Source organism: Diabrotica undecimpunctata, chromosome 7 (genome assembly GCF_040954645.1).
Source record: "Diabrotica undecimpunctata isolate CICGRU chromosome 7, icDiaUnde3, whole genome shotgun sequence".
Lineage (NCBI taxonomy): Eukaryota > Metazoa > Arthropoda > Insecta > Coleoptera > Chrysomelidae > Diabrotica > Diabrotica undecimpunctata.
The window spans coordinates 62,814,153-62,842,141 of record NC_092809.1 but is presented as its reverse complement, the minus strand read 5'-3'; the positions used below and the strand labels follow the sequence as shown (position 1 = coordinate 62,842,141).

The 27,989-nt window shown below is 31.5% G+C and overlaps 1 protein-coding gene across 1 annotated transcript; it reads right to left on the bottom strand.

Annotated features, from left to right (window-relative positions):
- Window positions 1-7,910: 7,910 nt before the first annotated feature.
- On the bottom strand, window positions 7,911-27,953 carry Nurf-38 (Inorganic pyrophosphatase Nurf-38). The gene is made up of 8 exons (XM_072537467.1): window positions 27,759-27,953; window positions 21,709-21,824; window positions 20,864-21,134; window positions 14,523-14,740; window positions 14,011-14,069; window positions 13,807-13,915; window positions 8,107-8,161; window positions 7,911-8,040 (listed from the first exon to the last, which is right to left on the bottom strand). Exons 1-8 carry the CDS (start codon window positions 27,817-27,819, stop codon window positions 8,009-8,011), a joined length of 921 nt encoding a protein of 306 aa, XP_072393568.1. The 5' UTR covers window positions 27,820-27,953; the 3' UTR covers window positions 7,911-8,008.
- Between the last annotated feature and the right edge of the window lie 36 nt (window positions 27,954-27,989).

Here is a 27,989-nt window from a genome sequence, read left to right as displayed (position 1 = left end):
TTTGAGAGATATGTGGTGCACTATGGCGAGTTTGTGAATCACCTTGTATACTTGCGGACGATTGAGAGGTTTGTGGTGCATTAAAGCGTGATTGTTGCCTATTGGCGTGACTTTGATTACCATCATGTGAATTTGAAGCACTTTGATTGCTTCGAGTGGGAGAGAATACATTATTTTCATGAGTGTGAGAAAAATGATTTTCTTCATGCAGAAGTGTATTGTGCCTTTTATTGCAAATTTTACATGTGTATTTAGAGATGCATTTATCAGTAAAATGCTTAGTGCCAAAACAGTTTCTGCAAAGCTGTGCTTGCTTTACAAAATTAAACCTTTCTCGAGAATTTGTGTCTTTAAATAAGTTACACTGATATATTTTATGACCAGTTTGTTTACAAAATATGCAATTTTCATAGCTAGATTTATTATTATTTATAGTAGAAATATGAGCAGTTTTTTGAGTGACTTTATTATTAAACTTTGACTGAGTTTCAGTGTAATTAAGTTTCTCTAAAACATCACATCTTTTTTCTAGAAATTCAAAAAATTGTTTGAGTGTTGGAATATTCTTAGAACCTACTTCATATTCAAAAGCCTTGTGAGAAGCAAAATCTATTTTTTCTAAAAATATTTCTATTAAGAGGAGGTCCCAATGTTCAATTGGAACTTCGAGATTACTAAGAGCTTGAAGCGTTTGCTTCGTGTGTACAAGAAAATCTCTTAGTACCTGAGGAGTGCATTTAACTAGAGATTGAGACTTTAACAGCCTTTTTATAAGAGTACTAATCACTCGTGATTTGTCATCATATCTTTCTTTTAGGGTTTTTATAGCGATAGCAAAATTTGCATCTACTACTTCGATACTGCTAATTAAGTTTAAAGGTTCTCCTTTGAGGAAGGATTTTAAATATATAAACTTTTGTACATTATTTAAACTTGAATTGTTTGTGATCAGAGTTTCAAATAGTTGAAAAAATTCATTGAATTCTGAGAAATTGCCGGTAAAGGTTTTCATGCTAATTTCAGGCAGCCTCGCACTGGAAACAGCATTATTATTTGAGCTAGGTGCTTTATTTTCTGTTAAATTTAATTCTATTATTTTTCTTTGCAAACCTTTGAGTGTGTTGAAGTATTTTTCTTCAACATTTGCCCGATCAGCTGATTGTTGGTCGCTGTCATCAGTCTGTTCGATTTCTAATTGAATTTGTTCATATTGTGTGAAAAAATTAAAAAGTTTTTCTTTCCTATTTTCAAAATCAAGTATTTCGTTTTCTGTGTCTTTATTGGCTATAAACCATTCTGAGATACGTGTAATTGATGCTTTAAGTGATTTGCGCTTTTTCTTTAAAGCTTCCATTTTTTATTTAAAGTGAATTTATTTGCAAATATATGCTGAGCGAGAAATAAGAGTGAATGATTTTGTTTAGTGTAAATGTCTTTTTTAACTAAGACGCGATTTTAATTTTAATAGAGTATTTTTACTAGAGTGATAAACAAATATTATTCGTGAGAGCGGGCTGTGAGACAATCTGTATAATAAACAATTGTCAGCTATCTTTAGCGATATTGAGAAGAAAGATCTGATGTCAAATCAAAGCCATTAGTTAATGTAAATATTAATAAACAAATAAAAGTCGAGACAAATATCTACCAATATAAATTATGTGCATGCAGTGATTATAGAAAATATAGAAAGAGTTTTAACCTCACCAAATGTTTTTCAAGTATCCAATTTGATTACCGCTGTCGCTTACCAGCACATAACGCACTTTTCACAAAACACACGTGTCTAATCTTGAACGAAGGTCAACTTGTGCAATCTTTCTTCTAGGGATGAGAAACCATTATTCTTTCTTCCTGTTGCTCTCCGGCGTGTGTAATCCTTTTCTTTCTTCAGTCCTGTTTCAAATAATCTGTGCTCGATAGGACCACGAATGAGGGAGCCTTGTAACTGGCTCCCTATATGAGAGGGTTGTAAATCTTTTGATTCCAAGCCTTACTTCAAAGGACTTGTGAGTGGATGTATCTCCATAGGTTTGGTTCTTCAGTGACCGTTGAAGGATAAGGATTGTTAATATGAGCAAATATAGCTCCAGAGAAATAAAATCACCTTTAGTTTATCGACTTATAATTAACTATTTTTAGAGTAAAAAAGTTCAAAACGATAGTAGCTGACAGTACAATATCAAATAATTCTTTCTTTATCACACGTAAAAGAGAAAACCGTATTTATGAGAAAAAATGCCCGATTTCGGCGTAGAGAAATATTTTATATATGAATTGAGAGTGTTGCCTCAAGGGCGTGTGACAACGAACTGATAAAATAATACTTGGTGCGTAAAAGTGTAGATTACCCCTCTTGTATTTAGGTGTGAAAACTATTTAAGAGGCTGTGGTGCCAATAAGTCGGCTGTGACTATTTTACTTATTCTACACTAAGAAAAGTGTAAAGAACTATATTTTTATTTTATATTTTAAAATGATATGTTCATTTCTGGAACAGACCTTAAAAATGAAAGTGAATTATGTTAGTTACACCTTTTAATATTATTATTGTATTTTTTTTATTATTGAAAAAAGGCCTTTCATAAATAAAAGTTTTGATTGATGGATTAATTTACACCGTGCTTAAAACAGTTATAAGACCCAATTACCTGTAGGTACATTTTTTGCTTGTAACCGCAGGCCAATGGGCAAGCTCATTGTAAAACCCTTCGTGTTCTTGAGGGCCGCACTGCAAAAGTTTCTTTAGGTGATTAATTTTCTCTTGATGAATTGAAGGGGTTAGAATAAAAAGGGTGTGAGTGACATAAACACTGTGAGATAATTGAGATAATTAAGCTTAAAGTTGTTTGAATTTAAAAAATCTAGGAAATGTTTAATTCATATCTTTGATTGCTTTTATTAGAAGCAAAATATGAAGTTTTAGTTACACCTTGAGTTTTGGAAAATATTTTGGTTTTTTTTAAAAAGGAGCACTTACACCCTTTTTTCCAAACATTAGTTCAATTTGATTAAAATGAAAAAACAAAAAATTTAGAAACATTTTTATTGAGATTAAATATAGTTACAAACATTAAACTAAACATTATTATCTGAGTCAGAGTCAAGTAAAGCCGTATCCATCTCACTTTCAGAATCTATAGTATTAGAAGCATCATCTGTAACCTGCTTTGATGTCGATGCAGGACCTCTAATACTGGTTTGTTTAAGTTTATTATCCTTTTTCTGCCTTTTTGCGTTGCTATGTTTTAATTCCTTATAAAAGTCATGATGTCGCGGTGGTATGTATTCCATGAGGGACTGCAAATTTTTCCATTTCGCTGTGCTGATGGTCAGAGAATCCTCATTTAATTCGGTACAAAACATCTTTCCCAAATTATTGGCTGGTCTACTTTTACCCAAATAAGGAAAGGTACATGTCGTGAAAGGAAAATCTTCACTTAGAGTACTCTTAAAATAAAAAGAATAGGTCTCCAAACTTTTGATATATTTGAAGTGACGAATTTCTCTAAACTTCAAACTATATCCCTCGACATCCTTTTTTGGGTCGCCTATTGTAGCATTCAGATGTGAAAATGAAAAGAAATGCTCTTTGTTCATGAGATGTAAAAACGTTTAGAAGCCAACCTTATTACATCAGCCCAGTCAGAAGGAATAAATACTTGCGGAATTTTTCTTTTGCATTTTTCTATAAGGCCAAAAGACCGGTCACACTCCATACATATATGTGTGACCGGGTTCTAAAAATTTATGTTCAATTTCTTCAAGTTGTGTAGTTTTAACCAAAAACATAAATAATTTGCATATATTTTTATTTTGGCCGCCACAAGAATCACTGTAGGCGACTAATATTTTAATCCTAGGGGGCAAGGATTTTACAAAGTCTAATATACATGACCCTATTTCTTGTGAGCCCCTTGAAGCTATATTTTCAGACCATACATATATGTGAGATTCATTGGTTAGGAGATTGTAAATACAAAAGTTGTATGTCCAAAGTTGTCTCAGATAAAATACTTTGGATGTGGCCAAGAGTGGTGTTGGTAGAGACTGTTACAGGTCAAAGCATACCACTATTGTATCTGTCGAAAATCTGTATTTCTTGATGTCGCTTTTCTTCTTGTTTATGGCATTTTCGGCACGTTTCTGATGAAGAGCTAACTGAACCTTACTGTGTGATACTTTATAATCATCATTAGAATATTTTATAATATTTTGATGGGAATCACAGGGGGAACAGGTGTCTGAATGTGGACGATGAAAGCTTAAGTTAAATTCGCTATTGAAAATATGTCGATAGTAAGAGAGCTTCACAGGAATCTTGTTTTCCTCTTGGCAAGTAGCTTTGTATAAGTCATACATAATCTTAATATTTAAATCGGGTGACAAGTATTTCGTCTGAGAATTTTCTTTTCTAGAATAATGGCTTGTGTATCTAGGAAACCTTTTAATATGATTGATTACAAAATTGCGTTGCTCATTTTCCATCCTCCTGTGAGTTTGTCCTTTTCCTCTTTTGTCTGGTCAGCAATACCAAGGTGATTAGTTTTAGCACATACAGATGTAAATCTTTTACTTGATATATCAAAAGTTTTTAGAAAAAATTGTTTGCAACCACGCTTTTCTAATAAAAATATATTTGTGCTAAATTTTCTTTCGTTTGTGCTGTCAATTTTCTTCCTATTTACGTTAGTTTTTTTTATGCATGATGATAAAAAAGCAGTCTGATGATCATATGACGGTAAATCATAGAAGGCTTTAAAAAGTTCTTGTCTGTTTTCTTCACAAATATTTATATTGCATGTGTATCGACATGTATGCTGATAGGGTTGCAGTGACTTATTTTTATGCACCTTGTTGTTAGACACATACTCTTTACCTGCAGTTCTAGAGCGTTTTATTTTGTTGATCTTCCATTCAGATGGACGTCGCAGCCTTTTTCTTGTTTTATCTGGAGTAATATGAAGCGCCTCATCTGTTAAAACTACTTCAGCGGTATCAGAGTCAAGATTATCTTCATTTGCGTCTGATCCGGAAGTAGATGACGGAACGTATTCTTCGTCTTCGCCCGTATAGTAAGGATCTGAAAGTATAAAAATAATTTGTAACTTGATGTGACACTATTCAAATAATAAAAACGATATTGTTACCCATAACTGTACTTTAGTTTATTTTCGTTTCTGTGAGGTAGTAGATGTTTCTTCCGTTATATTTGCAGTGCTTATAGTTTAGTTTATAGTTTACTACTGTACATTGTTTTATAATTTACCACGCGAGATTAAACTTTTAAAATACCTAAAATTTTTTGGATTCTTTTTATTTATATCTTCACTATAATAATTCTACGTCCCTAATTTACTTTTGCTTCTAATTATGCATAAATCAAAAAATACACTTATTCTTCTTCTTCAAGTGCCATCTCCGCGACGGAGGTCGGCAATCATCATAGCTATTCGGACTTTTGAGACGGCTGCTCTGAAAAGTTCATTTGATGTACATCCGTACCACTCTCTCAGGTGTACACTTATTACGCCCCTTAAAATATTTTTTAAATTATTTTACATTCTTAATCGAATTAAACCGAAATAACAAAAAATGGATAATTTTTTAACAGTAACCCCGAAATTAATATGTGCATAAGTATTTAACAATTTTATGCAGATATAGATAATAATGGAAGAAATATAACCACAAAGTTTTATTGTTAACCTTTTGGATATTAATCATAGCTGTAAAATAAAATAATAAGCAAAGGGGCTTACCTTCGGTCCTTTCCATTTTTATTTTTTGGAAAAACAGCTCGTAAATCGATGAACTAATCAATAAACTACTAACACAATCGTAGCACGTGTTTAGAAAAACAGTTAATTCTTCTAGGAATAGGAAGGGTACAATTACATAAATGGTTCTTTCGGTTGGAATAGCAAGGATGCAAGTGCGTCTATACCCTTTCTATTCCAACGGAAACTACACCTTCATTCATCTAATTTTTCTACTATGCAATAGATGGCTCCAAATGTATTAAAAATCACTTCTCGACTTTTTATTCTAATAAATATGTCCCTTATCTGTTCAGAGCCGTACTTATCTCGAAATATGTCAAAAATGCACTTGCACCCTTTTTATTCTAACCCCTTCAATTGGTACCTTTGATTCATGAGTTTTTCTTGCTAATGAGGAAGTGGGAGATAGCTCACTAATACACAGTGGGTTAGATAATAATTTGAAGGTTTTCTTAAGAAATCCACCTATAAAATCAGATACAACAACTCCTTTTCTAAGTCTTTCGCAAGTAAATTCGTGGTAGAAAGAAATAGTAAACATTTCCTTTTTTTTTTGTTTTTCCCAATTTTACTTTCTTCTGAAACAGTATTTTTCTTGTAAAATTTGGGCCACCAACTTTGAAAGTCCAAAACATCCGCATTTTCCACTAAATCCACAGTAAACTTCCCCTGTTTTGTAGATGAAAGTATTATTTTTGATACATCTTTCATAGTGTAGAATCTATCATGTTTCCTTAGGTTTTGTTTTACAAGGCCAAAAACCCTGTCACATGGCAAATAGGAGTTACCCCTTATTGGAAATCTATTGACAATTGTTTTGAATCTTCCACTATCTGTAAGTTGCATTAAAAACCTAATCATCGTGTGATTTTTATTCAGTTACAGTTGTCACTGTATAAGTACAACTCATCTATATTAGCTGGAACATTCTCGTCAATATACTTCTTTAAGAAAGAGCAAACTTCATTACTTTTCTTTCCAGCAATTCCCTGGTGGTATAAATAAAAGTTGCAGTGTCATTATTACTATTCTGGATGTCAAACGGATAGACGGACAGTTGTCTAAGGTAATATATTTGCTGTACTGGAATCCTAGAATGCGATATGTTTGCCATATAATCAAAACATAAAAACATCGCATTTTCATGTTCGGCACAGTATTCTTTCGTTTGTAGAAGGGATGAATCAAACTTTTTGCTACGCCTCTTATACACAAGTAGCTGCGCAACTGCATTTCGTTTGGCTGCTTCATTCAACAGAGGATGTTTTATTCATTCAGTATTTAGCAGTTCACATTCACAATTCACAACAAAAGTGTCAATTTGGGGCCTGCCAAATCTATAATTGAAATGTTCTTTGAAAAGTTTATAGTTAAAATTATACTTCACGTTCAACTCGTTATATGTCTCTTGGAGAGAATTGAACATTTTTTTATGTCCAGCTTAGCATCTAAGTATTTTACTTCCTTAGACGAATAGTAACTTGTTTTCAGTGGGAATGACAGGTAGTGTTCTTTTGGTAATCCTGTTGTGCGTGGTTTGACAATATTTCTTCTGTAATTTATATATTCTTCACCACGACATATAGCTTTCTTAATCCGATTAACCGTATATTCTTCAGGGTAACGAACACATCTTTTTCGCTTCTTGCTATCTGCTTCTATTTCAACAACACTTTTACTCTCCGACATTATTTCAAAACGTAAGTTGAATCACTTTAACAAAAACTGAAGAACAATATTTTATTTTATTATTATTTAACAGTTTAGGTCAATGACATGAGGCCTTTCATAAATAAAGAGTAATTTTAAACTAAAATATCTAGTAAAGGAATAACAAGACAAAAGGCTTTTCATGAGCAAACCATGTGCGAACGTATGGGTTATCATTTTCTGAGTTAAACGAAAATTTGAAAAAAAAGTGACATGAGGCCTTTCATAAATAAGCGATTCAAGTATGTTTTGTACACAGGATCATTCTCCTCAAGACTTCAACAATCTTTTGATTTCTGTCGTATGTTGAAGTTTTTAGGATAGTCATGGCCATCCCATTTAAACGTTGATATTTTAATTATAATGTAGGTCAATAAAATATCTCGCATAAATTATTAAAAATAAAAAAAACTGACATATTTTCTTAACTATTTATTTAATAAAACATAGGAAAGTTGTGTGCCTATCTCCATCCATAACCTAAATGCAACATGATTCAGTTGTGTTCCATTTGTTTACTTTAGATGAACATAGTGCCATTTGTCGACTGAAACAAAAAGAAATAATTATCTTAATTTTTATTGGAAATATTTTCTTTCAACTAACAACTAACCTACTAAATTAAAGCTTGCTTTGGTATGAACGTTCAACAAAGTATATTTTATGAACTGAAACAAACAGTATATTAGTTTACGAAAGTTTGTGTATTTAAAAGTATACAACAACAGGGTAAACACAGAGGAGAGCCAATCTATGTCAAGAATATTTTCGAATGGAACCAGGTGGTATTCAACACAGTACAGACGGAAAATGTAGGAATTAAAATTGGTAATGTACTAACATATTTTCTATTTACAGCCTCAATCCAAGGATGAATCATTCAACACTGGACCTCTTCATCACCAAAGGAGTTGTAATGGAAGAATACAGGATAACACACTCCGAAATCGGCTCAGAGAACACACCAGTAACTGGAACAATGACATCAAGAGTGGACCTTTCTAGAATCGAACCGGTTGAAAGAAAGAAATGGAAAGAAGAAAGGAGATGGAAATTACAGGCAATGCAGAATAACATATCAAAAGGAAAGACCAACAACAGAAGTCTATTAGTACCAGAAGAACTGAAAGAGTTAATAAAAGAAAGAAACAGAACAAGAAGAGCCTACCAAAGAACTAAGGAAATAAAGCATGGCATAACATCATACAAAGAGCAGAAGAAAATCAAGGAAACATTTGAAAAATGTTAAAATCGAAAAGAAGAGTAAAAAAAATACCAACAATCACGGCCAATGAAGAAACACAGAGAAAAGTGGATCTAATTGCAAGAAAACTAGCAGAAACATACAGACAAACCATTGAAGTAGTAAAACACAATTACAAACGGACAGAAACCAATCAGTAAAGAAGAAGCCAGTCTAAGTCTGCTAAGAAGAAGTGGTAAGATAATAAGAGTATAAGAAGTATAAGAGTATAAGAAGAAAACTAAAAGGAAGAAGAGCACAAGGAATGCAAGATATCCACAACATACCATCTAAGTAACTACCAAAGCAATTGTGCAGCTATTCTATTGCCTGAAGAATGCATACTTACCAAACAACTGGTAACATGTAAAAATTATATCATTACTAAAACCAAGGAAAGATGGAAGAATACCATAAAGCTACAGGCCTATATATCTACTAGAACCTCAGGAAAAATATTGGAGAGACTGTACAATCATGCAGAGAGAGAAAAAAGTCATCAAAGTAAACCAATGAGATTAAAAAAAGAAGAAATTGCGAACTACAATTAGAAAGAGTTACAAGTGAAATAAAAAGGGGCATCAACATGAACAAAAGAACAGAACTGGCCATATTGTACATAGAAAAAGACGGCGACAAGGTTTGGAAAAAGCCCTAACCTTCAAGATGGAAAGAGAAAGACTGCCACAATACTTAGGTAATGTGACGACAAATTTGACAAATATTGTAACTAACAAAACTTTTCAGGTTTCAGCAGACCAAAATATGTCTAGGATGTTTACCGTTATTATATAACATATTTGTTTCAGATCTGCCTACTGATGCCAGAACACAGCCCTATATGCAGACCACACAGCAATATACCCAACACCAACGAAGGTCCCATCAGGCACAAAAGAAATAGAAATAAGAGAAAACAGAATCCAAGGAAAAGATGTCATCATAGACAAAGAGACTGATCCAACCCTACATCTTTAGGACCAGCCATCATAAGCCAAGAAGATTCAGTTATACTTGACCTACGTTACAGCGGTGATTTCAATATGGAATTCCATGGTAGAAACCAACTGGAAGAAGCTCGTAAGATCATAGACAGCGTGCTACAGGCTTATCAAAGGATCTCCATGGAATGACAGGATAACAAGAGCAACCATTTAAGATAGGCTCCAGTACACACCACTGAGTAAGGTGGCCGTGAAGAGAACCATGAACTTTTATCACCAAGTCACAAAACTCCTAAAGATCAGAGATATTCTCACCAAAAACAGGGTGCAGCGGTTAAATTAGAGAAACATAGACTGACTGAACATAAAATCATCAAATCAGATGGCTGCTGAAGACAGCCAAGCAGGGAAGTAGGCACTTTACCGAAAATAGTACCTACATAAGCAGACTTCCAGGAAATCAGCAGCAGCATGACCAGGTAACCGAAGAGAATGCCATCGCAGAGGATGCCCCTTTTACTTACTCTTAGACTTTTATTTTTGAAATTTACATAGTTAGTTCTTGTTATTTTATTTTGTGCCAGATGACCATAAGTCTGATAAACTATTTACCATATACAAAAGATTTAACTTCTCAGCCTAAAAACATCAATGAAAGAAGCTTACGGTTTTGGATAACGGTATTAGGTAGACCACAGTAAGGTAGGTACAAAAACAAAAGGAAAGACATTTAAGATAAAAAGCCTAATCTATTTTAATAACAACTTAATTTTGGACTGAACTATAAAATTTAAAATACAGCCTAAAAGTTTGATAGTACTGTAGGAGCCGAAATACTTGAGATTTTCTTTATGGCTGTGTCAACTATATTTAGTACAGTTGAAAATATTGGTAAGAAGAGCCTGCTACATTCTGCTGATGTGTTTGCTACACATTTTTTTCATTAATTAAGATGAGAGCTACTTTGATTTTTCTTTTTTTTTATGTCATGTTTCTTTCATGACTATTAATGCATCTTTCCATTGTACTCTGTGTTCATAGTCACATGCATGTTTGCATATTTGTGATTTGTCAAAGTCTCTGGTTTTGATGTATGTTTCATGCTCGTCTATTCTGACACTTAATGTCAGAATAGACGAGCCACATAAAAATTATTGCATTCACAGGATATTTTACAGATACAGTTCTTTGATCTCTCTTTTGTGTTTTTAGGTTTGACTTTGGACAGAATAGATCTGACTGTATTGGTTTTTTTAATATTGTTCTTTTTGTGAGCGTTTCTAGATTGATTATGGTGTTTTGTTGTTTTCTTTCTTCAATATTGTGAAATTGCTTATTTATAAATAAGAATGGGTAATCATTATTTATTAAAAACTTTGTTAGCAGGTTTTACCACTGGTTAATCTTGGGATCCCCATTGGGTAATCATGTTTTGTTAAAACTTTTGTTAGCATTGTAACATTTTAAATTACCACTCAAACCACAACATAAACATCAAATGGGGAGTTATCAAATCATTCTTCTTATTGGTTATTACTATTGTCAATAGCCATTCTTTCAGTATGATAAAAGATGTGTAATTGCTGCAGATAGCTCCACAACTTTTAAGTTGTTATCTTAAATGAGTTTAATAATTTCTTTAATTGTGTTTTCTACTTCATCTCTTGTTATTTCTGATCCTGTCTGACCGTTTCTGTATTCATTATCTATATTGTCGCTTTTATCGTTAAACAGTTGTTCTATGCAAGTCTTTCCATACTATTAATTTTTCTTCTGTGTCCATAATAATGTTTTCCACTTTCGTTCATTAATATGTAGTATCTGTTACTTTGACTCTTCACCAATTCCTTAATTTTTCTATGTGCGTTAACGCTGTTATGTTTATTGTGTAGTTGTTCGATGTCTTCGCATTTTTCTCCATAGATTTCCTTAGCTGTATATATTTTTCAGCGGATTTCTTTCTGTATATCTTTGTACTTTTTTGTCTTTGTTTTTATGTTTTCTTCATTCGTCCATTAAGTTCAATATCTCATCTGTCATCCACTCTTTTTACATTTTTTACTTATAAGGAGGTGTTTTTTACATGATGCCATTAACGGTGTTTTAAAATCTGTTCAATTTTCATTGATGTTATCTGTTTGTAGTTTTTTATGGGTTCTATTATTGTCAGTACTTCGTTGATTTCATTTATCATTTGTTCTCTTCTGTGTTTCGTAGTTTATTGAGATCAAATGCTTTTTTGGGGTCTGTGGTGTTAATTCTCTTTAGTTTTATTCTCATTCTTGCAACTAGTGGTAGCGTAACTAACTCATTCTCATTTCCTGAACTCTTTTAAGCAATACAATGCCTTCCTCAACTATTCACTCCTTGAAAATAACTATGAGCAAATTCAAAATTAATTAGATCCTTCAAAAATTAAAAGAAAAATAATAATTTTATAAAATTACATCTAAATAATAATTCTACTGAATTCTTCTTCTTCTTCTTAAAGTGCCCTCTCCTCAATGGAGGTTGGCTACTACAATTTTAAACTCTTATCTATCTTCAGCTGTTCTTATTAGCTGTTCAAAATTTAGCCCTGTCCATTGTCGGATGTTTCTGAGCCACGATAGTCTTTTCCTTCCTAGGCCTCTCTTTCCCTCGATTTTTCCTTTCACTATAAGTTGGGCATATTGGTACTTATTATTTCTCAGTATGTGGCCTAGGTATGATGTTTTTCTAACTTTTACTGTGTTAAAAAGTTCTCTTTCCTTGCCTATTCTATGCAGCACTTCTTCGTTTGAGGTATGCGATGTCCATGAAATTTTGAGTATTCTCCGGTAGATCCACATTTCAAAGGCCTCCATCTACTGAATTAAAATAGTGTAAAAGATCTTTATAAGAGGAAATCCCCTTTTGAAGATGATGATTGAGAATGTGCAATATGTTTATTGCATCTCTAGTTAGATGTCTCTAGCTCAGGAGAATAATAGCCACATTACGTGAGCAAGTAGTACGAAAATATCTATCATGTAATGTGCTATTGTTCTCAGACAATTAATTAACCTTCTAACAAGAAAAGTATTACATTACTAATATTATTCTTTATCTCTGCCTTTAGGTGTCCCGTAATATTTTTCATGCTTCCCAATCTTGTTAGTGGATGGTCTTTGCCCTAAATCCTTTCTTGTTCTACACTCGATGAATCATTTTGTCCATTGATTAAAATCTTCTCCATGAACCTCTTGTGGCATCCATCACTCCTTGAATGATAAGTTGCTGGAGGCGATATTTGTTATGTCTCATCAGATGACCAAGGTATTCCAACTTTCTCTTCTTCACTAGGAATGTAGTTTCTTATTGCATGACAATTGTTTGTCACATTTCATCATTAGTAATGTGATTATCGTCATGCTGGCTTTACAACCCTCTGTGGGTCCTAGCCTCCTCAAGACTTTCTCTCCAGTCATCCTTATCCATCGCCTTCCTTCGCCAGGCACGTATTTCCATATTTCTCATGTCGTCATCGATCACGGAACCTGGTTCTGTAATGTGTACTGTTCAAAATAGTTTGAGAATTCATCGATAAAATCAGAGTTCGAAGGAAGATATCTTTTCATTAGTTCTGTCATAGTCCAAGCTGATTTTTAGTGGCAGTGAAAACTTCTTGTTAGATGTGTGTTTTATTTTGTGATAAAACAGTGATTAAACATGACCTCTCAGGTCTAAATTCTCAGTGATTAAACCTGACCTTACTTCTCAATTCTGGCTTTTATCTTGTCGACATGTCCCATTGAATGTGAACGATCCTTCCCAAATATATGAAGTTTTCTAACATATTCTATAGGTATTGATTTAGTAAAAATCTTCCTACATGTGTTTCAAGTGTCATCATTATTGGATACTTTCAAATTATTTAAGAGTGCTTTGCATGCTTTTTGGGATTTAGAGCATTATCTGGGGACTTAAGGTTCTAAGACGTCGTCGATAACTGTGAGTCTATCCAGTTCTTTTCTAAGTCTCCTTCGATTTTAAAATTTAATTCATTCTATCCAGCTTTTTCTTCATTAGTTGTTGTTCCTATGTTTTTGGGATTCTTATAAATTCATATATAACCAAAAAGGCAAATGTAAAATTTGTCACTTACCAATTGGGTCAATAGGTTGTGCTGGGCCATATTCTGGAGTCTTTTCGATAACTTCTTTGCGTCATTGTAGCTAATATTAAACGAGTTTCCTTCTAGTGTTGTATTTACACTGAAAATATAATCAATTAATTATTAAATACAAAAAACTTAGTATTATGAAATATTTCAAAAGAAATTAAAGATTATTTTGTAGCTATAGCTTACCATGAAATTCCTTTGGCGTCTACTTCTTTTCCAACAAGACCTTTCCAGAATTTATGTACCTAATAGAAAAAAGAAATAATTTAATATATTTATATATTAAATAAATATAAAACCTATACACTTAAAATTATCATTTAATACTAAATATTAATGGATATTTGATCAAAAATCTCTTGCATAATAAGAATTGGGACCGAAACAATCTGACACAATCGTAGTAAATAGGTAGAAGTTAGAAAACTATCCAAAATAAAAGATGTAATCGAAAACACAAAAAGAAAACACCAATGAAAGTGCCTATAAATGAAGTAATAACATTAAGTCTTTGGTGAGATTCAGATGGTTTGTTTGCTCGTGTTACAACTCATGAAAATTCCAATGAACTGTCTGGTAATAATTAATTGCTATTTAAAAAGGTTTTTCAAATCTGCTCCTTTCTCACTGTTTATGATGTAATATACTCTTCAAATTTTAACATTTTATCATTACTAACTATAAATATGTAGTTTTACCTCATCTACAATCTTATGTGCAAATGCAGCTGGTTTAGCTTCTCCGTTAAAAGCAAATTGATTTTCTGGCTTGCCGTCTGGAATCTTGTATATTTTGAACCATTCCACAGAAGCTTTTAAAAGTCCTGGGAAATGTTTTTCTACGTCTGGAATATCATTGATTTGATCTGCCAATGGATCGTTTACATCAATGGCAATAAGTTTCCAATCAGTTTCACCTAAAAAATGAATTATAATACAGTATACTCCCTCTATAACGAACACGGTTATTACGAGGTTTCGCTTATAACGAGGTACATTAGATGTCCCGTGAAATTTCTATTGAACTATAACCCTCTATAGCGAGGTAAATTTGCTTATAACGAGAAAAAATAAGATTGAAAAACGTGTTTTTTACGTTTTGGCCCGGCCGTAGCTATAAATAAATACCCTTTTTAACTGCGGGCCGCCCGCAATAAACTTCTTACAATTTAATTTATGATTCTTAGTCGGAAATGTAAAATTTATGATTCACAAGTGTCATTGTACGGGGTTGACCATTCACACCTAATAATATGGGTCCTAATAGACAAGATGTGGAAAGTGTTTTAAAGGTTGTCAGAAACTTTATCCAAGGACAAAACGCAAATGAAGAAGCATAAAACTGTTTCACATCTTTAGAAAATATGATAGATAGAATACTGGACAATTTAAAGCAGCCCAAAAATGACAAAATAACTTTATACGCTTTATACATATTTAAAGAATACAGATTTTTGTTTTAACGTATATCATTGACAGTAAAAGTAAACAACTCTTTTTTGTTTTAATGCGTTTCATTGACAATAAAAGTAAACAACTTTGTTTTAAAAACGCCATTCAAACAATATGTATTAGCATCTTATATTGCTCCGAATGGCTTCACTATAGAAAGTTAATGTTTTAGAAAACTACATATTCATATGTATGCACAGTATTATTGTTGTTGGATATAACGAGATCCGCTTATAACAAGGTAATTAGTCTGCCATTTCAGTTCTCGTTATAGAGGGAGTCTACTGTATATATATATATATATATATATATATATATATATATATATATATATATATATATATATATATATTTATATATATATATCAATTATTGGTTAAAAAACATTTTTGAAACTAAAAAAAAATGGCACTAATCGGTGACAAAATAAATATAAGTAGGAAACTCAAAAGATGCTTGATAACAAAGTTGAAATCTTTAAAAAACAATCATCATCCTTTAATCGTCAACACCTTTGTATATTTTTCTATACTCAATGAATTTCCTGACTTTTGAAAGATCAGTTACCTGAGATCAATTTATAAGCTGATGTACGAAATTTATAAATAATTTACAATGTTACACTTCTAAATTTATAATGGTACTTATATATTTAAACATTCAAAATTTCCGTCTTATCAGACCATCATCGGATAAAAACCTAAAATTAAGTATTTCCACGTTAATATAATAATTATTATATTAACGTGAAAATACTTACTGTATTTTTACATTCCGGGATTCAGTTATTTGGAGTGATGAATCTAAATTTGTGGTCTATGTTGGTGACACATGAAGTAGAGTTCTTCGAATTACAGGGGCACAATATCACACGTTATTGACTCAAAAGAAAGGTTACATTCCAGGGACAGATTGAGATAATTTGGACAAATTTCATGTTTTACGTTTAAAAATTCCTTCATTCTACTATTTACATTTTGCTATGTTAGGCAGTGATTATTACGATTAGGATCAAGCTGTAGAATAAAATCAAATTGCAGAGCCAGATGATCACTGCCCAGATCTGGAGTTACGGGTATGATATTATTTATAATAATTTTAGAACATGTTAATATATCTCGAGTTATGCTTGGGTTACCTGCCATGATAAACGTAGGAGCTGTAGGTATTTGACAAAAATTACAATTTTGAAGGAAACATTTGATTTGCTTCATTTGGCGTGAGGGACTTGACTTTGGATTAAAATCGCCAATAATTAATGAATAATTTAGAGTCTTTGAAGGAGAATGAAACGTGGGTGTAGCTATTGAGGGGGTTGTTTATTTTTGGAGGGTTTTTGAAGTTATACTTCTATACGCACGCTCCACGTTGGAAATTTGTATGGGAGTGAATCTGTGAAATCATTACATATGTAAGATAATGAGTAAGAGAGAGACAGAAGATATATTTTCTCTCTCTTCCTCTCTCGAATATAAAAATGTTCTTTTTATATATATATATATATATATATATATATATATATATATATATATATATATATAATTTAATATTATATATATTATATAAAGATATATATATATATATATATATACATATAATATTATACATATAATAAAATATTTATTAATATTATTATTTATGTGATATGTTTTGTATTATTTATTAAATGTTTTAGGCTTTTGTATTTCAAAATAATAATCTTAATAAATCACTGTATGATCCAGAACTGTCAATTTTGAAATACATTTGTGTCATGTCCTCGGTAGTATAGTAGTCAGTATCCCCGCCTGTCACGCGGGAGACCGGGGTTCGATTCCCAGTCGGGGAGGACTTTTTTTATTAATATTATTACATTATTGTCATTTTTAAATACTTATGGATATTGCATTTTAATTTGTATTGTATTATTATATAGAATTATGTTGCACTGTATTGTAGTGTATTTTTTTATGTATATTATTGTCATTTTTAAATACTTATGAATATTGCAGTTTAATTTGTATTGTATTATTATATTAATAACAAAATAAACAATGAATTTTACTGCAGAGTATGTGTAAAAAAATGTTTGCAGTCAACTCCTTTCATACATACATGAAAATAAAAATTTTCATCAAAATATTGCTTCAATCCTTCATTGTTAGTAAGTTGTTATTAATTCTGTTTCTCTTTCTGCTATGTCTTACCCATAGAATTACATATATAATGATTGTGCAGATTGACTCCCAAATAAATTTGTAACGGCGAATGCGGGTATAGAAGTGTAACTTCCACCGGCAGTCCCACTGGACTGCCACACCCGTTTTTTTTACACATTTTCAATGATTTTCTGGATTGAACAGTTTTCATTTTCATTTGTATATACATAGTTGTATATTAAGTATTTCTTTGGTTAAAAACTGTTGACATTTGAATAAAGAAACCTTACTTTATGAGCCATTATCTTGAAATATTGTGCGAACTTCTTGTGGCATAGTTGGTGAGTCATTGTTTGGATTTTCCAGATTGAACATGAGTATAAATAGTTGATTTCAGGTGAATACTGGGGTAGTATCAATATATAGATTTACAAACCGCTTTGTGAGGTTTTTGTGTTTTGTTGCAAAACAACACACTTCTAGTTTATTGGGTTTTCAGAAGAATGTGGAGCTAATATTATGTTTTGAATTTGTTGTTGGGATAGTTGTGTACCTTGTTTCAATTGGGATTCAATATGAAACTTGCTTTTATCCCGAGAACCCAGTACCTCCCCTGTGTACCTTGTTGGGTTTGCTAAATGCAATGCTCTAAGACGTCGTTACTTTTTCTTCTTACTTTTTTCCATTATCTGTTGTCCTCTATTTCCATTTCTTCAGAAATCGAGCATCGCCGCTTTCAAACGACATTTCAGCTTCCTATTTTTGTTTTTTCCTTGCTATTTCTTTTTTTACTATCACTAATTAACTTTAAATCAATTTTTAGCTATTATAGTTAGCTAATTACAGAGTGCGGGTCAATATACATTCTTTCTCTATGAGTATCAAAAAATGATTGCCTTTTCCACCCCATTCCAAAGCAAAATCTCTAATCAATCACAAAGTGCATGAGAGGGCACGTCTGCATATATTTATATGTAATAAATATTTATCCATACATAAGAAGGCTAAGTAAATACAGAATTACTTAAATTTTGTGACAGTGCTGCTGATAAATTTAAATCTTTGCTGCGATCGGCCCAATGTAGATCGGTCTACTGAAGCCGGCATTGCAACGTTGCCAATAACAAGTTGTAAAGTAGCGATGGATTTGCTGGAGTGCTTTGAAATTAGCTGTCGCGAAACACTGCTTTGTTTGTTATAATATGGTATTTAACTCCTGGTTTTTATAGTATACTATTACATACATTTTTTGTACATCATTGTTTATAGTTGTGATTCATGATGTTTTTCATTTGTAGTGAATAGTTGTATGTGTTATTAATTACATTTTTTTGATGGCTTTGATGTTGATGTTTTTGTGTTCATCTGTATAAATGTTTAAAAGCAAATTAATGGACCATATTAAAAGCACCAATAGTTGGGTAGTATGTATTAATGTCATAAATTGATTATTTTTGTGTATATTAGGTCTTTCCCTATTTTTGAATAAAAAAACTTCTTCTACTTCTTCAACATTTATTAAATTATTTACTAATATAATAGTAAAAAATAGCACAAAATAAAGTAAATGAAGACTTTGCTCTTTCTAAATTTTATATAAAGCTTATAAAAGGAGACAATATGTATGCAATTGCGAAAAGTTTTTTTAAAAAAATAGTAATACTTCATTGGTTTTTAAATCACACTTCATTGAACAATTCTAATAAAAATGTAAAGGACTATTCTAGGCTGGCTAATCTGTTTTGTTTACTTGACCTTTACATTACTTCAACTGTGAAAGAATTTAAATGATAAAATCATATTTTAATATTATTTAAGTAGACAGCAGATATTACCAAATGCTTAAGATATTTTTATTTAATACATACAATATACAATTTACGCGATATTTACAATTATAAATTTAAAATAATCTAACATTATGTATATACTGTGTGTTAGTATACATTATCATAATGTGTACATGAAGCCAGACCGAGCCTCTAAAGGGAATTAACAAATTAACACAATTGCTATCACCATAAATTTCTCATAAGAGCAGAGAAATGTAATATGAATTTTACTCATGTTAGTTATTCAATTGTGCAAAGAACTTATCAACGATTTCTTCCGACCAGATCACTGGGAACCAAAAGTACAAACGGAGAAAATGCTACATGCTTTAGCAAGCTCAAGGACCAAGAATTAATGTTTGTACCATTCCACGATGGTTAAGGGAACAGAGTTTGACAGCTTGCAGTGCAACATCAGGGTCATGGTCCAAAAGAACCAGACTAGCACTTTCCCAAGAAGAAAGTATTGTTAAATTATAAAAAATATGGTCGAAATAAGATCCATAGAAGGTATGATAGACAAGCAAATAAAAATGAACAAATTAATGAACAAAAAGACAAAAAAAGTTATACAAAAAAAGAAAGAAGTGATGATGTCAACTTTTTACAAATAATTATACATTGAAATAAACTATGTGAATCAGTTAGAAAATATGTGTAAATTTTTCCCCTATATATTAATTGCATTAATATGTATCTTTGTTCTGTATACCCTATATATTTCTCAGAAATGGGAAACAAAAATTTCTGATTTCATAATTTCCCCACATAACTTTCAATGCCAAATCCGAATTGCTCATCATTCTTTCTTATCAAATCTGTATTTCGATCCAGTGGAGATGTGTTTTGGATGGTAAATCCATTCAAATTAATGATAAATCCCTACAGGCTTCAAAGACTGACCTGCAGATGCATAACCTAATAAAAACATTCTTTTCAGTCTCTAGAGCAACTAAGAACATGTTGAGCCTTGAAAAGATGAGTGAAGCTTAAACACTGGAATGATGAAGGATTATCCTACTGACAGTTTACCTACATGTGTTCCTTAGGAATAGCGGATTTAGTTTGTTGCTGCCTATAACTAGCAGATTCACTGAATGGTTGGCAAGTATATTGCAGCACAATGTACTGCATGCAGCACAATGTACTGCAGGCAAAAGATTTGGAATTGCTGAATAGTAAAGTCTGCTTTTATAAGCATTAAACAAATCTTTAAGCTTCGTTTCCCATATTCTTGAATTTTGCTTAGCAGAATGAGTTGTAATGCATATTTTTGCGCTCTCATCACAATTTTTGGTTTACGCAATAAAAAAATAAATTATTAAATTTTTATACAAATCCAGTAAGTGATAAACATCTATCTTAAAATCTATTTGTAGTCTTCCGATCAGATAATGTGAAAAATTTATATATTTACAGTTAAATTATTACAAATTTTTGGTATCTTATTCTCTAGCAGAGAGATTTTCTAGTCTAATTCCTTACTGACTATACCAATATTGATTATCATAGTAAAGCAACATATTGAATGATTTCATTGTTAAATACTGTGTTTTATTTTATTATCCACAATCTAATTTCAAAAATAAATATAAACATGCATATATTAAAGACTTACCTTCGTCAATTAAAGCAAGAGTTCCTAAAATCTTTACATTCAAGATTTCCCCACGTTTTGCAACTCTGTAACCAATTTCTATGACATCAATGGGATCGTTGTCACCTTTGCAACCTGTGCCATCATCAAGATGTTCAGGATTTTCCCAAGTTTGGGGTAGAGCACCATAGTTCCAAATATACCCATGATGAGGGAAACAATTTGAAACGAACCTAGGTTTGCCTTTCTTGATATCTTGTTTGATTGGGTTAAGAATTTCTTTCATCGTTATCTGAACAAAAATAGGTTTTTGATTTGAAATTTGTTGAAATATCATTACCATAATATCATGATAATAATTTACAAAAAAAAAAACAGAAATGTTTAGTACACTTTTTAAGCCATTATATATTAAAGAAATTGATGATACAAAATCAGATTTTGAAGTTTATTTTTAGTCTCAAAAGTAGTGATTTTTTGTTTAATTTGTTTGGTAAACTTTTGCCTTTCTGTTTGAAAATACATTTCAAATACACCCGCTTGAACTTATAGATGTAAAAAATAATATATGGCTAAAAAGGGATTTAGAGGGAGATTTTATAAAACTTATAATTAAAAAAATTTATAGATATTCACTGGATATTGCAATAAATGTGAAGGTCGCTTCAGGTTAATATATGTCTGAAAACAAGCTTTTCTTTAATTATAAAAATGCCAAATCAAGAAAAGGAAGCAATGATTAAATAAGTGCAAACAAGTTCACACAAGCCAGGAACCGTTGGTTTCTTAATATATAGACATACATGCTATTTATGATCTTTCAGTTATATTTCAATATCTCACTTTTAACACTTTATACTACATACCTCCATTTTTGCATTTGTCCACCTGGGAACTTCTACAACCATATTGAAAACCTTAGGGTTGCCATCCACTAACAATGGAATGTCATGAAGAGGTGAGATGGGACCATTTTGATCTTCTGTAATCAAAATAATACTGTTTTTTAAGTCAAAACATTTATAGAATGATCTAATCACATACATTATGCAATTTTGTAACCCATGATATTACTGATATTTTAAATGAGTAATAATTAATGGTATTGTATATTTATGAATCTATTGAATCCTATTCTAATTATTATCTATTTTTGAACATAGTCATCCATCAATCTTTTTATTGGTTTTTATCCAGTGTTGTTAGCATTCACTTTGTTCCAGCATGTTCCTTTCATCACTCCATCTCATCTGAGATCTTCATAATCCTTCCTTATTGAATGTTAAGTTCTATAGTCAGACAATTTTCAATTAAAGGTGACTAATCTACAAATTGAACTAAACAGTAGCGGCAACCATGTAAAATGTCAGCAGTAAATTCTTACTGGGGTCATTTTTATTGTGTATGCTTCGCCCATGTAAATAAGTATAAAAGTAAGATAAGTTTTATAAAATTTGCCCCCGTAACAATATAAATTGGTGCGATTCACTAGTGTATAGTGAGACAAGTTCATTGTATAGTTTGAAAGATTGGTAAACTTATCAATATTATGCTGGTCTATATATATTTACGTTCTTAGAAAGAATGGGAATGAGAGAAATATGATATTTTAGTTTATTTGTTCCAAATTTTATGTGCATAGGCGTAGTGTGTTCTATTTCTTGGGAATATATTTATTAAATAGACTTTATTATTAACTTTAAAATAGTTTTGAGGTAAGTAAAGTAAATGTAAGGCAAGTTTATTCTTTATATAGTATTAATCCATTAATGGCCGCTCAATATACAAAGAGAAATTTGACAATTAATTTATTAGATTGGATTAAAAACACATAAATTTAGACTAATTTACAACCAAAAAGATTTTTTTTCTCATTTTCAAGGAAAACAGTACAATTTTTAATAAAGGAACATATTGTATCCAATATTGGCCAATGTGGCCAATATTGTCGAATCAGGTTTCATCTGGTAAAGCAAATTTAGATTGACGTCCATGTACTAAAATTGACACTGATGTAGCGATTTCTTCACTATTATAAATTATAAATATAAATCCATGTCGGCTCATGCTTTCTCTTATAATGTGCACTTCTTTATCCTCATCCTTTAACCAATGCATATCAACTTGAAGCAGAGTGTAAACTAGATATTATACATATGCTTTTTTTTTAAATCTATTGTTATTCATTTCAAAATCGTGACGGTTATTCTGCGATGCATAAATATTTGTAAAATATAGAATGTTCTCAATTACTTTTTTATCAGAAAAGAGTGAAAAAACTTCAATATATGACTTGCTTCCATGGTTGGCTTTTATATTGTCTAAATATCAATCAGACTTTTGGGACAAATTTGGATTTACTATTTTGCCTCGTTTTTTCTTTGGACGTTTTATCTGTGGTTCAGAGAAATATCATAATCAGAATCGTCAAAATTCCCAATCACTTGTATTAATATGTACCTGCAATATCCGATTTTATTGATTCTTCACAAATATTACCATCAATGTCTTCTACATCAGAAACTTTCTAATCTAATCTCGGCGGAAAATAAACCACAAAGTGAGTCAGCATTTTCACAATCTGAGTCTTCTTCTAACAAAGCTATTAACTCTTTAGTAGTTAGTGCCATCTTCATTTCATATTTCAAGAATTTACTGAAATAAACAAATGCACTACTATACAGATTTGGAATTTATTTCGCGGGAATATAGTAATTTTATAACTATACAATGATTAGCTGATCTGCAATTAACCAGTGTAAATTTCAACATACCGTCGCGATGTTTTATAATTAATTATTTGTTCGACTGGACTCCCTCTCCAGTCGATATTTTTCGACTGCTGCGCACGTGCGCACGTTACCAAACGCAAACTATCATCGTATAATAAAATCTCGCAAAGCCGCCAGTAAAAACGGAACATAGGTAGGGTATGTACATGCCAATTTGGCAAAAACCTAGAATTTTACGTAGATATGGAATTAAAATATTATTTTACTAAAAAAAATTGTTATATTTTATTGCCAAACTGGCATGAAAAAAAAAAGTAGATTTCTAAAAATTAAAATAAAAACGAATTCCAAAAATAACATAATATTATAAAAAAATTCAACGTAATAGAGGTTCAAATATTCCGCCTCTTTCTGCAGAGCAAAAACCAAATCTGTTGTACAAAGATACTCTCATATCTCTGAGCAGTTCCGGTCTAATGCTTCCACAAAGATGAATTATTTTGTCCCTCAATTCCGCTAAATTTCGGGTACTTAAAAACCATGTCGATAAACACTTGCTTTTAAATATCCCCAAAGAAAAAAATCATTTGGGGATAAGTCTGGTGATCTGGGAGGCCACTTGATCGTACCAAAGCTCCAACGCTCTTTAATCTTGTTCTGGAATATGTAATTAGACGGTTGACGGTGAGCGGAAATAACATACTTACAAACAAGTCTACCCAATTAGCAGCATACGCAGATGACATAAACATAATGAGCAGAACAATGAATGCAGCGGAAGAAACCTACGTTGAGTTGAAACAGAGTGCAGAAGCAGTAGGGCTAGCAATAAATACAAATAAAACAAAACTACTCATACAAACCAGATCAAATAGACCGGTGCAACAACACTTTATTGACGATATAGAACATGTAAATAGATTCACATACCTAGGAATGGATCTGGTCGCAAGCAATGAAGAAGAACCGGAAATAAATAGAAGGCTTGTGCTGGCAAATAAAGCCTATTTCGCGATGGGCCACATATTCAAATCGCGAGACGTACACCGGAAAACAAAACTCCGGGTCTATAAAACAATAATCAGGCCCATAGTAAGTTATGGTTGCGAAACATGGGTGGTGACACAGAAATCTGCCAATGCATTAGATGTGTTTTGAAAGAAAAATATTACGTAGGATCCTGGGCCCAATAAGTGAAAACAACAACTGGCGAATTAGGTACAATAGAGAAATATACGAGCAATATAGCGAACCACCTCTAGCACAACATACTAAACTGCAGAGATTACGATGGGCAGGGCACGTGGTCCGCATGCATGAGAATAGAATCCCCAGAAAATTATTAAATGCAAGAATGCAGGGAAAAAGACCTGTTGGAAGACCTAAAAAGAGATGGGAAGATGAAGTCGATGAGGATGCCAGGAACTGCCTGGGAACGCGTTCATGGAAAAGAACAGCGGTAAATAGAGATGGTTGGAGAAGCCTGTTGAAGGAGGCCAAGGCCCGATTTGGGCTGTAGCGCCATTGGATGGATGGATGGACTTGATCGTACCACGAGAAGAAATTAATTTATTTCCAAAAATGGTTTCTAAATAATTTTGAACTGCTTGTGTATTGTGAGCAAAACAGCGTCTTGCTGAAACCAAATATCGTCAAAGTTGACAGGAATAATTGAATTGCTGGAATAATTTGATTTTGCAACAATTCTAAATATTTATTTCCTGTTAAATTACCATCAATAAAAAATGGACCGACGATATAGTCCCCCAAAATACCTGTCCAAACATTAAGTTTTTAGGGATATTGTGTTCGTACTGGAATACTCAAGTGCTTATTATGCCGAGACCAATATCGTACTATAGAAGGATTATGTTTCCGATGTAACGAAAATGTCGATTCATCAGTAAACAAAATGTTTTTTAAAAAATGTTCATTATCATTTTGTTTATTCATCATCAGTTCACAAAATTCCATGCGTTTGAAATTGTCCTCGGCTAATAACTCTTGAGTTGTTGAAACTTTAAAAGTATGAAACATATAAGTTTGAAATTTTGAAACAACGATAACCATTCTCTTTCAAAATATTCCTGACAGTCCTATCATTCATGTCAACTTCTTCAGCAATACTTTTGCTTGAACAAGGATCGCTAGTTTCAGCAACACTACAAACATCAATTTCCCTATTTTGCTGAACTGCGTTGATTATTTTCTCTCGTGGTAGATCGCATACATGTTCGTTGCCCCCAAAATACCATTTTAAAATTTGTACTTTTTCTTCGTTTGTATACATGGTTTATGGATAGAAACACTACTTCAATTTCAGCTTATGGCGTTATAATGAGAAGCAGTTCCTTAGGACTGTTGCCAAATCGGTAGATACCTTCAGCAAAAATCTGTAGATTTCGATATATCATATACATCCTTTTAAATTTTAAATTATCAACAATATTTGGAATAATAAATGTATTAAACTATACATTAACCAATTCAAATAATACCTAATGAACACAAACAAAATTGTTATTAATAAAACATTATTATCTGCACAAAAACAGAGAAAATCGGTAGACTATGATACAACACTGTCAGTCAATGTACGCCTTCCGAATACGCTACTGCTACTACAAATCGCTAAAGAGCAGCAATCCAGTGGAACAAACATATTATTTATAAAACATCGCGACGTTTTATTGAAATTTACACTGGGTAATTGCACATCAGGAGATCGTAGTAAGTGCATTGAAAATCCCTATGTTCCGTTGAAAACTTTCCAAATGTTTATACATGCATTCACATGATAATAGTTTAGCTTACTTAATTTAATTTATATGAACTTCATAATATATTTTTATATTTATATAAACAAATAAATATAAGGAAACTTTCAAATTAAGTTAAAAAAACAAATATAACGTTTACAGCACACAGCAATTCTATAAATAGAGAATGATGTGTAATGAAGAGATTGTATGTTAAAATTTCAGATTGTTTAGCCTAATGAAAAAATAAGTATTTTCCAAAGTTTTCTGTTTTTGAAGTTCTGTATTAGGTACTCTTTAATAAGAATACAATTTTACTTTAATTTGTTAGACAACTATAAGATACCTGTCAAAAGACATATATGATAATTAAATAATTATTTCAGTCTTAGATTTAATTTTTACGTAATTGTGTTTATATAAATAATTTTTTTTTGGTATGCCTCTGCAAAATTGATAAGTGGAATATGATTTCGTTGAAAAGTTATCGTTAAGAGCTTCGTTAAGTGCGATGTTGCCAAGTAATCACCTTCAATTAAAAATTGTTTTAGTATACAAATTTTTATTTAAGTATTTGTTCTGTAAATCGTTCCTTTTCTTACTACCCTATGTAATTCATTTGTATTTTGTTTAGTTTTATATAACTGATTTCAAGATTTTTAGATAACAAACTTCTAAAAAGAAATGAGAATGGGAAGTATATGAATGTTACTACTAATTATAGAATAGTGTTTATATAAATTGTTATTGATGAAAATTATTATTATCTTTGGTTTTTTCCCTTTGTGGTGTTGACTAATTTATTCAGATTTTAATCAATCAATGTCAATCTCATTGATTAATACTTCAAGTGTTACTCTATCACATCATAAATTTCTTAGCCATATATGTGCATAGGATTAGGATTACACCACTCACATTCACAATCTTTCTAGTTCCTACTAATAATGCGCTCCTAAGAATGAAAATTGCATGAAATCAATAAGTTCAAGGCTAAGGAGTAGTATTTACAATTTTCAATCTCAAATAACCTTGAATGACTTTCATGTACTTATTATTGCCTTTATTAGAAATAAAAGTACTCATAAAAATATTCCTTATAAATAATATAAATATAAATTTCTAATAAATAATAAAATTCAATTAAAATTAGCATTATCATATCTGCTAGATAAAATGCTAATTTCAAATTAAATATAATTTATTAAGCGGTATGTAAAAGGGGGAAAACGTTATTAACTACTATTATTATTAGAACTTCAAAGAATTAAACATGAAAATAATTTATAATTTATATAATTTATTACTATTTATATTATTGAATTATTTTACTCCTATACAATACTTTAAACTTTAGTAGCCTTTAGGAAAAAAGCCGGATCGTACAAAGTGCAAGTACATTATAAGTGTGATAAAACTACATACCGATATAAACTCTATAATCGGCCGCGAACGGAGATCCTCTCTCTACTATGGAATAAGACATTTTTCTTAAGACTTGAAATCTAGGACTAAATATAATATGAGAATTGTCACACAAACTTTTTTCCTATGCGACCTAACCCGCACAAATGATGAAATTCTTTGAAGCATGACAGCATGACATCACACCCACCACATCTACTGAAATTCCAAAAAGTGTAATCGATTAAGTAA